Consider the following 14,771-nt stretch of genomic DNA (forward strand, 5'->3'; position numbering starts at 1 on the left):
CTGGCACATCAACCAGCGCAGCTGCCCTCAGGCACGCCATCTCCCACAAGTTCATCCCTGGGATCGCAGCTCCGCATGGGAAGTGGCCTGCAGGGGAGCCAGGAGGTGCCTGGGCATGGCCAGGACACCTCAGTTGTCCCTCAGGTCCCTCTGAGGATCCCTCCCTCCTGCTTTTGCCTCACTTTTCAAGGCTGCATATCCTATTACTGCCACCTTTATCAGGCCACTTCGGATCTCCTCAGAGCAGATAAGGGTTGCTTGGCCAAGATCCCTGTGCTACAGACACGATGTCCAGTGCTAATGGCTCTTTATCAGCTCATCCCCTGCCAGCTCTCACAGCCCGGGAGGTGGTGGAGCCTCGCTGGGCCCAGACCTGCCCTTCCCTGGGGTTTCCCAGTGCCTGCAGAGAGTGCAGCCATAGGGAGCTGCCTGGGCTCTCCCACAGCTCCCCTTGTCCCACTGTGCTTTTGGGGTGTCCCTGGTGGCACCGCTTTGGCACCCCCATGGCCAGCAGCCAGGGGAGCTGCTGCTTTGCCTGCCCATGACCTTGCTGGCTGGTGGGCAGCCAGAGCACGGCCTTGGTATGGGGAACACACAGCTCCTCTTCCTTCCTTCGGCCTCGGCTAAGAAAAGGCACCATCCCTGCGTGACAGCAAAGTCTCTGTCCAGCCCAGCCGAGGTGCAGGGCCACGCTCCCTGGTCTGAAGGATCCCATGGAGCACTGAGCAGCGCGAGGTAAGTGGGGCCCTGGCTTGAGGCATGGTACCCATGGAGGCAGCGGTGAGCAGGCTCCACATGCCTGGGCATGGCAGCCCTGCAGGGATGCTGTGCAGGCTCCTGGCCAGCCAGGGCACAGGCCACCGCCGTGCCACCGGCTCGTACCTGGCCTGTGCCTCACCTTGGCTGAGGCTCGGTGCAGGCAGGTCCCTCCCTCGCCTGGCACAGCATCGGAGGAGGAGACAGGCACCGGCTGCCCTCCTCCAGGAACAGCAGCGAGCTTGGCTGGAGCCAGCGGGGCTGAGCTGGTCACCTCCAACCTGCACAGCACAACCGGGCCACCACACACTTACCTGGCACCACAGGCCCCATGGGCACAGGTAGGAGCCGGTTGGGAGCCCCATGTGCCATGGGCTGTGCCGTGCCTCAGGACAGAGGCTGGGTGCCAGCACTCGGTTCACAAGGTAGGGTCCTATGGGAGGAACAGGCTGGATCCTCGTGCTCCGGCACCGCCTGTCCTGAGGCTGGTGGTGCCGGACTTTGCCCATGGGGAGGGAGTGGGTCCGTAGGGACAGACATTCCCAGTTGGCAGCGCCGTGCCCGGGCGAGCTCCGTTGTGGCTCCACCCCGCAGCCAACCTGCGCTGGTGTTTCCACCATGGCCCGTGCCCAGGTGGGACAGAGCACACGGTGCCGCGGGCCCTGGCACAGCTCCATGGGCCAGTTCCCGGTGCCCGTCCCGTCATGCGAGCCGCAGCAGGCACGTTCCTGCTGCGCTGTGCCGGGAGCCCCGGGAACGCGGCGCCGTCGGCTCCCCTGGCACACGAGGCTCCCCATTGTTCAGCATTGGGGCCCACTGTGGTGCCCGGGGCGTGCCGGGGCTGCCGACGCCTGTCCGGGCGGGCAGCGGGGGCCTCCAGGCAGAAGGAATCGGCAGTGACATTCCCGTAGCCTGGAGACCGCCGTCCCTTTCAGCGGGCAGCCCATTTGAATAAGAATCACCGTGCACACGGGGAAGGGGGGCCCGCCGGCCGCGCCATCCCATCACCGCCGCCGCTCGTCCCTGCCCGCCCAGCCCTTGCCCCTGGCCTTGGCCTCGCCGGACGCCGCAGGACAACAGGTACCGGGGTGTGTGTGTGTGTTTATGGAGCTTAGGGACCCCCGCACCACGACCCCCAGCCCCGGGCTGGCTCCCGCATGCGGACCGGAAAGATGCGTTTGGGCAGCCAGGCTTTGATCCAGCGGCTGGGAGCGGGCGGCACCGGCGGAGGAGGGAGCACAAAAGGCGGCTCCAGCCTAAAGGCAATAGCGGGAGCCCGGCCAGCGGCGGGGATGCTGCTGCCCCTACGGCTCCGGTGCTCCTGGCGCCCATCCCAGGCTGGCCCTGGGGACCCCCCAGGGGTAACAGTGACACTGGGAGGGATGGATCCGCCCCGAGCAGGGCAGGATGGGGCAAGGCACAGCCCATGTGGGGTCTGGGGGTGCAAGAATGGCCGAGTGCAGGGGTCTGTGTGAGGGATGGGGCACGGCCGTGGGGGTGATAACACCACGCTACACTGGGGGACTTGAGAACCCAACTTCCCCACCTGATCCCACTTCCCAGTGCTGTCCCTGGGGTGCACCTCCATGCTGGAGCTGGGAGAAGCCAGGCAGCAGTTGCCATACCCCATTGCCATACCCTGTACACCACCATAGTGTCTCTGTGTTCCCCCAGGCAGAACCTGCAGCTGCCCATGGACCTCTTGGCACTCGTTCTCCTCCTGGGTAAGCACCAAGCATGGCTGAGCACCCCATGTACCGCGGTGTGGTGGTGCAGGGACCCCAGCCTGGGCAGTGGAGTCAGTGGCAATGCTCCCTGGCCCTGGAGGCCACAAATCCCATTGGGAATCTGAGCCCTGGTGGGATTAGCGAGCGCCTGACCCGGCTGCTGACTGCCCCCAGCACCACACAGCATCCCCTGGTCACGAGGCGCCAGCGCTGCTGCCAGCACCTTTCCGGATCACGGAGCTTTGTGCTGCATCAGTGGGTTGGGATGCGGGGCCAGGCCTGCATGGGGCAGCCTGGGGTGGGAGGGTGCTGGGTAGCATCAGGGTGCCCAGACAGGAGGTACCCCATGTCCTTGTGCTCTCTGCAGTGGGGGTAGCACCGGCGTGGGGTCAGCAGGAGCCTGACCCCAGCTATGGATGTGCCCGTGGGAGCTGCTACCCAGCCACCGGGAACCTGCTGGTGGGAAGAGCCCCTCGCCTGAGCGCCACCTCCACGTGTGGGATGCAGGGACCGCAGGAGTACTGCATCATCAGCCACCTCCAGGTGAGGCCCTGCATGGCTCCAGCATGGCTTTGGCACAGCCGAGGCCACTGAACCCTTCTAACTGTGCTGCTCCTGGTGCAGGACTCAGAGAAATGCTTCACCTGCGACTCGCGGGACCCATCCCTGCCCCAGAGCCACCGCATCGAGAACGTCATCTTCCTGAGCGGTCCCAGCGCTGGGCGGACGTGGTGGCAGTCTGAGAACGGTGAGTCCGTGGCAGCAGCGGCCTCAGGGCTGCAGCTGTGTGCTGTGCCTTGGGGCTGCATGGCCATGGGACCCTTGGCCATTCACCTCTGTGGCATCCCCAGGCGTAGAGCATGTCAGCATCCAGCTGGACCTGGAGGTCGAGTTTCACTTCACACACCTCATCATGAAGTTTAAGGTGGGTATCAGTACCTTCTGATGGGATGGGTTGGGATGGACCCAGGTCCATGTTGCGTATCCTGCAGACATTCCGGCCCGCAGCCATGCTGGTGGAGCGCTCGGCCGACTTTGGGCACAGCTGGAAGGTCTATCGATACTTTGCCTACAACTGCTCCAAGCTCTTCCCCGGCATTCCTGATCAGCCCTCGGGGCTGGTGGATGAGGTGCTGTGTGACCAGCGCTATTCCGAGATTGAGCCCTCCAGCCATGGGGAGGTGTGTGGGTACAGAGGGTGTCTATGGGGTGCTGGGTGTCTATGGGATCTGGGATCACCCTCCCCTTCCTCCTCCCAGGTCATCTTCAAGGTGCTGGACCCCTCCATCCCAGTGGCGGATCCCTACAGCCCGGCCATCCAGGGTGCGTGTCCGGGGGGTGCCAGCATTGGTGGGTGCCAGGGTGGGTGCTGATGGTGCCACCAATATCCCCCAGACCTGCTGCGCGTCACCAACCTGCGCATGAACCTCACCAAGCTGCACACGCTGGGGGACAACCTGCTGGACACGCGGCGCGAGGTGCTGCACAAGTACTACTATGCTGTGGATGAGCTGGTGCTGCGCGGGAGCTGCTTCTGCCATGGACACGCTGCCCAATGCGCCCCGGCACCCGGTGCCCCGGCGGCCACAGCACCCGGCATGGTGAGGTGCACACAGCACCGGTATGGTGTCCTGTGGGATGCAGTGGCCATGCTGAGGTGGGTGCTCACCCCAACAGGTCCATGGGCGCTGCGTCTGCGAGCACCACACACAAGGACTGAACTGTGAGCGCTGTGAGGACTTCTACCATGACCTGCCCTGGCGCCCGGCCGAGGGCTCCAGCACCAACGCCTGCCGCCGTGAGTGCCACACATGGGTACCGTGCAGTGCCCACGGGCTTGGGGTCCCATGGGCTGGAATGGGGCAATGGGGGTCCTGCATGTTGTGTGTGGAGGGTTCAGCATCCTGGGGGCCATGGCTCGGGGCTGGGAGCTGAGGGTCCCACGTGTGATGCTTTGTAGCTGGGGTTCCGGTGTTTTGGGTGCATCCTATCGGATGTGGTGCTGGAGGTTCTGCAGGCTATGGTTTGAGGGGCTGGGATGAGGAGCTGCATCCCCATGGTTGGGGTTTGGGTACCACATGCTGTGCCATGGTACCATCCCTGCAGGCTGCGACTGCAACGAGCACTCGCGGCGCTGCCACTTCGACATGGCCGTCTTCCTGGCCACCGGCAACACCAGCGGGGCCGTGTGTGACGGCTGCCAGCACAACACCATGGGCCGCCACTGCCACCTCTGCAAGCCCTTCTACTACCGGCACCCGCGCTCTGACATCCGTGCCCCCACTGCCTGCGCCCGTGAGTGCCATGGGACTACAGACCCACAGCTTCCAGTGCCATCAGCCCTGGTCCCACACCTCCCCGTGGCCTCTTTCCTTCCCGGTAGCCTGTGACTGTGACCCAGCGGGCTCGCTGGATGGAGGGGCCTGTGATGGGCACACAGACGTGGCGCTGGGCATGATCGCGGGGCAGTGCCGCTGCAAGGAGAATGTGGCCGGTCCCCGCTGTGACCGCTGCCGGCACGGTGCCTATGGGCTCAGCCATGGAGACCCCCAGGGATGCCAGCGTGAGCGGGGACACGGATGGGCAGGGGTGGAGGATGTGGGATGGAGCAGTGACTGAGGGATGGGGATGGAGGGATGTGGGATAGATGGGGAGGGATGGAGATAGAGGGTTGTGGAATGGAGGGATGTGGGATGCAGGGATATGGGAGGGAGGGCTGTTGAAGGAGGGATGATGGAAGGATGTAGATTGATGGATGTGGGATGGAGAGATGGGGATGAAAGGATGATGGAGGGTTGGTGATGGAGAGATGAAGATGGAGAAGTACAGGTAGAGGGATACGGAATGGAGGGATGTGGAACGGAAGGATGGTGGTGGAGGGATATGGGAAGAAGGGATGGAAATTGAGGAACGTGGAATGGAGAGATGGGGATGAAGGAATTGGGATAGTGATATGGGGATGGAGGGGTGAGGGATGGAAGGATGCGGGTTGGGGGTGGAGGGTCATGAAGCCTGTGGGCTGCTGTCCTGCGTGGCAGCCCCTCACATGTGGGTGCATACATGTGGGGGGCAGCATGCAGGTGTGACCCACGGGGCACGGTGGCCGGCAGCTCCCCCTGCGACCCCATCAGTGGGGACTGCTACTGCAAACGCTTTGTGGCCGGGCGCTCCTGCAGCCAGTGCGTGGTGAGTGCCACAGCCTGCCCCATAGCTGCCCCATAGCCTGCCCCATAGCTTGTCTCACAGCCTGCCCCACATCATCCCCCCTCTCACTGCAGCCTGAGTTCTGGGGCCTGAGCTATGACGTGGGGGGCTGCCGGCCCTGCGACTGTGACTTCGGGGGAGCCTACAGCAACCGGTGGGGCACAGGGATGGGGCAGGGCTGAGGGTCAAGTATGGGGTGAGGGAGGGATGGGGACATCGTTGGATGGATGGGAATAGCGATGTGGAGATAGAGGGGACTGAGATGTTGGGGTGGAGGAAGGGATACCCCTTCCCAGAGATGGAGGGATGGTGACAGGGATGGAAGCAGGGATGGGTGAGGACCGAGCTAGATAAAAGGACAGAGAGAGACAGGATGGTCACTCCCAGGTGCTCCACGGAGGACGGGGCCTGTCCCTGCCGTCCCCACCTTATGGGGCGTCAGTGCGATCAGGTACAGCCCGGCTTCTTCTGTGCCCCCCTTGACTACTACACCTATGAGGCCGAGCAGGCCATTGGGCACAGCCATGGCCATGGCCAGCTCCCGGTGAGTATCCTGGTGGGGGGGTTTCCTGTATCCCCAACCTGGGCTGTGCCTGCGTGCTCCATGCATGGCTGTCCCCATCCACATCCACCCATTCCAACCCTGTCCCCATAGGGGGCCATCCGTGCGGAGGCGCCCCAGGACTGCCTGGAGTACGACCCTGGGGAGCCGGGGGCACGGAGGGGCCACCCACGGCACCAACGCAGCCCCCCCCGTGCCCCCCATCCCCGCAGCGCCCCACGCCGCGGCCGGCAGCAGCCCCCCAGGGTGAGCCCCATGGGCTGTGGGGCATGGGAGGGTGGCCGGTGGCAGCGGGGCTGAGCTGTGCCCATGCTCTGCAGCCGGATGTGGAGGAGGTGGTGCGGGACGGCACCACACGCATGGTGACCTGGACGGGCTCCGGGTTCGCCCGGGTGCGGGATGGAGCTGGGCTGACGTTCCGCGTGGACAACGTGCCCTACCCCATGGACTACGAGCTGCTGGTACGCTACGAGCCAGAGGTGAGTGCAGCCATGGGCACGGTGTGTATGGTGCAGCATGGCACGGCGCGGCTCTGATGGTGCCTCGCCTGTTGTTGCAGTCAGCTGAGGACTGGGAGGCCGTGGTCAGTGTCACCTCCCAAGTACTGCCCACCAGCCCTCGCTGTGGGAACCTGCTGCCCTCCGAGCAGATGTACCGCGAGAGCCTGCCCCACAGCCAGAGGTGAGGACGGGATGGGATAGGATGGGATTGATGGGATGGGGTGGGGATGGGGACAAGGACAGTGCTGTCACATCCCAGAACTGAGGATGAGGATGAGACACATCGTACCACACAGGTGAGGAGGGATGGGGAAAGGGACAAGGAAGGTGCTATCCCCTGATCATCCCCATGGTCCTGTTGTGCCCATGCCCCAACACCTGCCTCTGCACAGGTACGTGCTGCTGTCCCGACCCTTCTGCTTCGAGCCCAGCACCCCCTATGAGGTGACCATGAGGCTTCAACGGGCCGGTGTCACCCAGCGCCATCCCAGTGCCTTCATCCTCATTGACTCGGTGAGGGGAGGTCCTGCTGTGCCCCTGCCTGGGGCTTGGAGTGGGGCGTGAGGGGCAGGGATGGGGATGATGGGCTGGAGTGGGCCGTGACACTTGTCTGGGGTCATGAGGTGGAGATGGAGTGGGAATGGGGATGGGATGGAACTGGGGAACGAGGATGGGATGGGAATGGGGATGGGATGGGGATGTAATGTAAAAGGAATGGGGATGGGATGGAGAAGGGGACGGGGATGGAACGGAATAGAATGTAGAAGGGGATAGGGTGGGAAAGGGGAATGGGAATACAGATGGGGATAGGATGGGAATGGGGATGAGGATAGGATGGAGAAGGAGATGGAGTTGGGAACGAGTATGGGGATGGAAATGGAATGGAGAAGGGGATGGAGGTTGGACTGGGATGGGGATGGGATATCAACGGGGCAGGGGACATTGATGGAGTTGGGGTTGGCCTTGGGGATGTCAATGGTGATGAGGAAGAACGTGGGGATGTCAATTTGTGTGGGAGCATCAACGGAGCTGGTGCTGTTGATGGGGCTGGGGCGGTCGAGCCCCCCTAGGAGCAGGGGCAGAGTCCCACATCGGGATGTCCCCATGCCCCCATCCCACCCCCTGTCCCCTCCCGCTGCCCGGCGCAGCTCGTGCTGCTGCCGCGGGTGTTGGAGCTGCCGGGGCTGCACGGGGCCGAGGCGGCTCCGCGGCTGGAGGAGCTGGAGCGGTACCGGTGCCTGGAGGCGTTCCGCATGGCCCCGCCGCCCGCCTTGGCGCAGGCCTGCGCCCGCCTGCTCTGCAGCGTGTCTGCCCTGATGCACGGCGGGGCCCTGCGTGAGTGCGGGAGCAATGGGGCGGGTAGAGCTGAGGGGGCGCGCAGGGGCAGGGCAGCCCCAGCCTCACGTTGTCCCGTTGCCTGCAGCCTGCCAGTGCGACCCGCAGGGCTCCCGCAGCAGCGAGTGCCAGCCCCAGGGCGGGCAGTGCCAGTGCAAGCCCCACGTCCTCGGCCGGCGCTGCGACCGCTGCGCCCCGGGCAGCTACGGCTTCGGGCCGCTGGGCTGCAGCCGTGAGTAGGGGGGGGTCTGTGCTGGCAGGCGGCCCTCAACCCCCTCCGTCTGTGCAGCTGCAGAGCCCTGTCTGCATGGTCACTTTTCTGTCTGTCCATCCGTCCATGCATGTGTTGATCTCAGCCCTGCTGTCCTGCAGCCTAAGGGTTGGGTCCCAGTTCCCCTTCCGCCCATCCGTTCACCCATCCGTCCATCCTGCACTGACTCTGCTGTCCATCCACCTATCCATCTGCCACCCGTGTGTCCCCACAAGCCCTCCTATGATGTAGCCTATGGGTTGGGCATGCAATGGGTGCTGATCTCCTGTCTGTCCCTCCCTGTGTCCCTGCACCATGAGCTGACCCATCCCTGCTGTCCTGCAGCCTGCGCCTGCTCCGCAGAGGGCTCGGTGTCCCAGCTGTGTGATGCAGTGAGCGGGCAGTGCCGGTGCCAGCCTGGTGCCGTGGGCCGGCGCTGTGACCAGTGCCAGCCCGGCCACTGGGGCTTCCCGTCCTGCCGGCCCTGCCAGTGCAACGGGCATGCCGAGGAGTGCAACCCGCGCACGGGCAGCTGCCTGCGCTGCCGCGACCACACCGCTGGCCGGCACTGCGAGAGGTGAGCGCAGGGAACAGCGTGGTGTGGGGTGTGGGATGGGATAGGTACAATTGGGTGGAATAGGATGGGGTATGTTGCTATGGGATATGATGGATAGGATGGATGAGATGAGTGGGGATGGGATGGATATGATGGGGTGCGATACAATGGAATATGATGGTATGGGATATGATGGGATGGATGGGATGGGGTGGGATAGGATGGGATATGATGGTATGGGACATGGAAGGGATGGGATGGTTGGATGGGATAAGATGGGATATGGTGGGATGGTATGATGGGATGGATGGGATGAGATGGAATATGATGGCATGGAATGGCATGGCATGGCATGAATGAGATGGGATGGGATATGATGGATGCGATGGACCCCTGGTTACCCCTCATCCTTGCAGGTGCCAGGATGGTTACTATGGGGACCCGGTGCTGGGCTCAGGGCAGCAGTGCCGGCCCTGCCCCTGCCCTGGCTACCCTGGTACACGGCACTACCATGGGAGTGCCTGCCACGCTGACCAGGAGACCCACCACATCGTCTGCCTCTGCGCACCTGGATACACGGGTGAGGGGCAGAGCAGGACCCCCTCCAGCACAGGGGCTGCAGGACCCCAGCACCTACAGTCTCCACCCATCCACCCACCCATCCACCCACCCATCCATCCATCCATCCATCCATCCATCCATCCATCCATCCATCCATCCATCCACCCACCCATCCACGCATCCACACATCCATCCACCCACCCATCCATTCATCCACCCATTCCTACAGGGCCCCGCTGCGACCGCTGCTCCCCAGGATACTTCGGAGCACCGGAGACGGAGGGAGGTGTGTGCCGGCCCTGCCAGTGCAACAACAACATCGACGCCAGCGACCCGGGCGCCTGTGACCCCCACACCGGGCACTGCCTGCGCTGCCTGTACCACACCACTGGGCCCCACTGCACCCTCTGCCAGCCTGGATTCTATGGCAATGCCCTGCAGCGTAGCTGCCGACGTGAGCTGTGCTGGGCTTTGGGGATGGAGGGGAGGTTGGGGAGATGCAGGGGCTTGGGATGAGGTTTGGGGCTGCATTGGGGGGGGGGGATTGGAGTTGTGCAAGGGGGCTGGCCTGGGAAGGTTTTGTGAGTGTCTGAGGCTTTGGGGCTGGTGAGGTTTAGGAAGATAAACACCATTTAAGCAACCCATAATTGCATAGAGTTGTTTAGGTTGGAAAAGACCTGTAAGATCATCCAACCATTAAGCCAGCATTGCCAAATGTACCACTAAACCATGTTTCTCAGTGCCACATCTCTACATCTTTTAAACACCTCCAGGGATGTCACTCCATCACTTGGGGCTGTTGGGTGGATTTGGCATGGGATAGGAGTCAGGGTTGGGGGGTGTTAGGATTGGGGGTGTTGGGGCTGTGCATGGGTTCAGGGCCAGGTGTGGGGGTCATCACCTGGGTTGGGGGTACAGGCCGAGCCCCATGTAGCTGCCCATCGCCCGCAGGCTGCAGCTGTGACCCAAAGGGAACCCTGGCCTCCCACTGCACCACTGGCTCCTGCGCCTGCGACCGCAGCACCGGTGCCTGTGCCTGCCGGCCCAACGTGGTGGGCAAGAGCTGTGACCGCTGCGCACCCCACTTCTGGAGCCTGGGGGCGCCAGGGGGATGTGAGCCCTGCGGATGCCACCCCACGCACTCCCTGCACCCTGCCTGTAATGTGGTGAGACCTCTGGCACCCTGCACGGCCCCACTGCCCTCCTGGTGCCCGGCAAGCTGCCCGGCTGAGCACACCTCTCACTGCAGGTAACGGGGCAGTGCCAGTGCCAGCCCGGCTTTGGGGGCCGTGTCTGCTCCCAGTGCCAGGAGCATCACTGGGGAGACCCCGAGCAAGAATGCCGAGGTGACTGGGGCACGTGGGGTGTGGGAACATGCTGGGTGCTTGGTGGGACCCTAGGGGTGGCACTGGGGACATGGTGGGACCCTGGGGACATGGGCAACTTGGAGACACAATGGAATGCTGGGGGCAGGGTAGACCCTGGGGATATGGTGGGATTCTGGGGACATGGGGACCCTGGAGCTGTAGGGGAATGCTGGGGACATGGTGGGACCCTGGGGACATGGAGGACTCAGGGGATCCTGAGTACGTAGTGGGGCTCTTGGGACACAGGAGACCCTGGGGACATGGTGGGACTCTGAAGACACAGGGCATTATATTGGGATGCTGGTATCACTGGGGGGACACAGCAGCCTCTGGAGTGACCAGGACACACCACTGCCTCTGTCCACAGCCTGTGACTGCGAGCCGCTGGGCGCCGAGAGCCCGCAGTGCGAGCAGGCCAGCGGGCAGTGCCGGTGCCGGCCAGGCTTCAGTGGGCAGCGCTGTGACCGGTGCCAGCGCGGCTTCCAGGAGGCATTCCCACGCTGCTCGCCCTGCCACCCCTGCTTCGGGCAGTGGGACCCGGCCCTGGGCCTCCTGCGGGACAGGCTGCAGCGCCTCGGGGAGCAGGCACAGGCGCTGCGGGATGGGGGGTCCCTGTCCCCGCTCAGCCCCCGCCACCTGCGGGAGCTGCAGGAGGCACTGGGGCGCGTGGAGCAGCTGCTGGGTGAGGGGGACAGCGCTGGGGGACCCCTTCTGGACACACTGCCGGGGCGGCTGGATGGCACCAGGCAAGTGTGTGCAATAGGCTATGGTAAAGGGACCCCAATGTGGTCACCCAAAAGGCTTAACACCTCTCTGCCCCCTCAAAGGACGGAGCTGGATGACTTCTGGAAGCAGCTCCAAGAGCTGGAGCAACATCTGGATCAGCTGGCTCAGGCAGATGTGCAGCACCACGACCGGATAGCTGTGCTGAGCCGCGAGCTGGGGAGTCTCAACCAAACCGCTTCCCACCTCCAAACCCTCCTCAGCACCGTGTCGGCAGCTGGATTCAGTGGTAAGAGCATCCGGTGGGGACTGGGGGGGTTTGGTGGCACCCACCCAGCCGAACCCTGATCCCGGCACCTGCAGAGTCCTACCGCAGCATCCTGGCGTCGGCAGAGGGCTCGCGGCTGGCAGAGGCGGCGGCCAATGGCACTGCTGGTGAGGTGGCCGGGGCGCAGGCCACGCGGCGGGCGGCAGAGCGGGCACTGCGGCAGAGGGGAGATGCGTTCCGTCGGGGCACCGCTGCTGCACGCAAATCCCTGCGAGAGGCACAGAAACGGGTGATGGGGCTCAGCATTGCCAGGATCAATGAGAAGGTGAGAGTGGGACCAGTGAGGGCATAAATAGGTGAATGGGGGGAGATCCCCATGCTGGGTGGCACAGGGATCTCCCCACATTGTCATCTCCACCGTTGGTATCACCATAGATTTGTGGGGCACCTGGGGACCGGAGCTGCGAGCAAGCACCTTGTGGAGGAGCCTTGTGCCAGGATGATGTGGGGATGCGGCACTGCGGTGGCACAGCGTGCATGGGGGCACTGCCTGTCTCAACTCGAGCCCTGAGCAGTGCCCGTAATGCATCGCAGCAGCTGGAGGTGGCACTGGGGCAGCTGGGTGTTGTGGCACAGAAGGTAGGGCTGGTGGCTCCATGGCACTTTTTGGGAGTCCGTTTGTGTTCCCTTTGCATATTCTGCTTCTGTCCTTTCTATGACACTTTGCATGTTCCCTTGTGCATCCTGCTTGTTCATGTCTCGAGGCGTGTCATAGACATGGACAGTTCCAAACTGGTTTGTGTTGGAAGGGACCTTAAAGCTCCTCCAGCCCCAACCCCTGCCACAGGCAGGGACACCTTCCACTAGAGCAGCTTGCTCCAAGCCCCTGTGTCCAACCTGCCCTTGAACACTGCCAGGGATGGGGCAGCCACAGCTTCTCTGGGCACCCTGTGCCAGTGCCTCAGCACCCTTTTAGTGAAGAATTTTTCCCTTATCTGATCTGAATTTCCCCTCTGTCAGTTTAAAGCCATCCCCCCTTGTCCTGTCACTACAAGTCTTTGTAAAACATCCCTGTTATGCCCCTTTGGAGATACCTCTTATGCCACTTGTATGCCCCCTTGGCCCACTGCTGCACTCCCATGCCTCCTTGTGCCCCCTTTGTGCACCCCATTACACCCCCTTGCATGCCCCCATCTTGTCCTGTGCATATCCCCCCATACCCCTGCTCACCCTGCCCATGCCCACCCCATGCCCCACAGATGCAGGAGGTGCAGGAGCTGGCACGGGGTGCACGGAGCCAGGCAGAGGAGGCCCTGGGGCGCTCACAGGCTGCCCGCAGCCAGGCAGAGAAGGCGACAGCCCAGCTGAGGGACTTCATCCGCCGAATCAAGGCCTTCCTGGCAGGTAGCACCAGCACTGGGTAGGCTCATGGACACAGTGGGGCTCAGCGCGCCACCCTGAACCCACCCTATCCCTGTGTCCCCACAGAGGAGGGAGCCGACCCAGGCAGCATTGAGCTGGTGGCCCAGCAAGTGTTGAACATCTCCCTGCCCAGCAGCCCCAGGCGGATCCAGGAGCTGCTCCAAGAGATGCGGGAGAGCATCAGCCAGCTGGAAGGGGTGGATGCGGTGCTCAACAGCACAGCACAGGGGCTGGCTGTGGCACAGAGGCTGCTGGAACAAGGACAGGATGCCAGGCAAGTGGTAGGGGATATGTTGGGTGGCAGACTGTGGGGGTCCATCTCCAGTGCTGGCAAAAGCTGGAGCTGCTTTTGCCACTGCAGGGAGCGAGCGGAGGGTGTCAGGGATGAGCTGGTGGGGACACAGCAGGCGCTGGAGGTGGCACAGGCACAGGCGACAGCAGCAGGGAGTGCCCTGCAGAGCGCCAGGGATGCCATCCAGGTGGCTGAGAGCAGAGCCAAGGAGGTACTGGGGCTGTCAGCATGGAATGGCTGAGGACTGGGGATGGTGCTTTGGGCATGCTGGGAGCAGTGGGGTTGGTGCTGCTGTGGGAATGGGGTGAGTGCCATGGGGAGCGAGGCTGATGCCATGGGTACACCAAGGCTGGTGCCAGGGGGATGTGGATGGAGGTGTGCCAGGGTGGCAGGGCTGGCATCGCCATCACAGCCGGTGCCTGTGCGTGCCCAGGCGGAGCGCAGGCTGCAGGCACTGGAGGGGAAGGAGTCGCGGGCGCAGAGGCGGCTGCAGGAGCTGGGGCAGAGCATCACCACACTGCAGGAGCGGGACCAGGACACCCACCGCATGGCGCAGCGAGCCAAGGATGGAGCACAGCGTGCCACCGCCACTGCCGGGATGCTCAACCAGGTGAGGCCCAGCCCTGCCACGGAGTACAGGGTGACAATGGGCGCTCAGCCTCACCATGCCTGTGTGCCACCAGGACCTGGCACAGGTGACACAGCGCTACATGGTGCTGAAGACCCGGGTGGGCGCGCTGGATGGGGTGTCTGGCGGTGCCTTGCAGCGCGTGACACGGCTGACAGCTGAAGCACAGGACCTCCTGGACAAGGCCAGCACCAGCAAGAGGAAGCTGGAAGGTGAGGAAGAGTGTGTGGGAGGGGAATTGCCCACCATAGTGGTCTCAGCGCCCACCTCCCCATGCATGTCTCCCCTTATCCCCTGGGGCTGGTTCCCCAGGGGTGGAACATGGAGACATGAGGGGGGGCTGTGCCCTAACCGTGGTCCCCATCCCGCAGAGCTGGAGCAGCACTTCGGGGCCAACGAGCGGGCAATGGCAGCGAAGGCAACACGACTGCAGGCTCTGGAGCAGCGGGTCTGGGGGCTGCTGGAGGAGATCCGCGAGAGAGCCAACGCTTACGCCACCTGCTAGGGACCGGGGCCGGGGCACGGCCGGGGCGCATCCGCCCCGGTCCCCGCAGCCCCGCGGTCCCGTCCCCTCCGCGGGTGCGAATAAAGCCCTGAGCAGTGGCTGTGTCCGGTGTCTG

General features: G+C 63.8%; 1 protein-coding gene across 3 annotated transcripts; it reads left to right on the forward strand.

The window, feature by feature from the left end:
- Positions 1-444: 444 nt before the first annotated feature.
- Positions 445-14,728, forward strand: LOC133270697 (laminin subunit beta-1-like). Of its 3 annotated transcripts, XM_061456191.1 has the most exons (36): positions 445-735; positions 920-1,097; positions 1,692-1,836; positions 2,431-2,480; positions 2,851-3,026; positions 3,108-3,231; positions 3,335-3,408; positions 3,476-3,664; positions 3,743-3,806; positions 3,879-4,084; positions 4,161-4,281; positions 4,590-4,778; positions 4,867-5,046; positions 5,557-5,669; positions 5,762-5,841; positions 6,075-6,231; positions 6,343-6,495; positions 6,570-6,728; positions 6,809-6,930; positions 7,142-7,262; positions 7,898-8,084; positions 8,173-8,316; positions 8,680-8,911; positions 9,307-9,470; positions 9,681-9,905; positions 10,403-10,617; positions 10,701-10,797; positions 11,186-11,830; positions 11,905-12,134; positions 12,245-12,448; positions 13,069-13,213; positions 13,298-13,509; positions 13,597-13,734; positions 13,957-14,133; positions 14,207-14,363; positions 14,523-14,728. In XM_061456191.1, the coding sequence occupies exons 4-36, from the start codon at positions 2,450-2,452 to the stop codon at positions 14,654-14,656; spliced, it is 5,565 nt and encodes a 1,854-aa protein (XP_061312175.1). In that variant the 5' UTR covers positions 445-735; positions 920-1,097; positions 1,692-1,836; positions 2,431-2,449; the 3' UTR covers positions 14,657-14,728. The 3 variants fall into 3 exon arrangements, with proteins under 3 accessions (XP_061312175.1, XP_061312174.1, XP_061312173.1); XM_061456190.1 differs by lacking the exon at positions 920-1,097; XM_061456189.1 differs by lacking the exon at positions 445-735 and having other exon boundaries at positions 845-1,097.
- The last annotated feature ends 43 nt before the right edge of the window (positions 14,729-14,771 follow it).

Source organism: Pezoporus flaviventris, unplaced genomic scaffold, assembly GCF_033815535.1.
Source record: "Pezoporus flaviventris isolate CSIRO_AGI_PZ_B2104156 unplaced genomic scaffold, CSIRO_AGI_Pfla_v1 ptg000021l, whole genome shotgun sequence".
Classification (NCBI taxonomy): Eukaryota; Metazoa; Chordata; class Aves; order Psittaciformes; family Psittacidae; genus Pezoporus; species Pezoporus flaviventris.

What these genes read in the sequence shown, in the direction of transcription:
- LOC133270697 (XM_061456191.1), top strand. Translation starts at nt 2,450, where the DNA reads ATGGACCTCTTGGCACTCGTTCTCCTCCTGG. An exon ending in ACCTCATCATGAAGTTTAAG is followed by an intron (nt 3,409 to 3,475) that starts GTGGGTATCAGT and finishes CGTATCCTGCAG; the next exon opens with ACATTCCGGCCCGCAGCCAT. An exon ending in GGGGGAGCCTACAGCAACCG is followed by an intron (nt 5,842 to 6,074) that starts GTGGGGCACAGG and finishes GGTCACTCCCAG; the next exon opens with GTGCTCCACGGAGGACGGGG.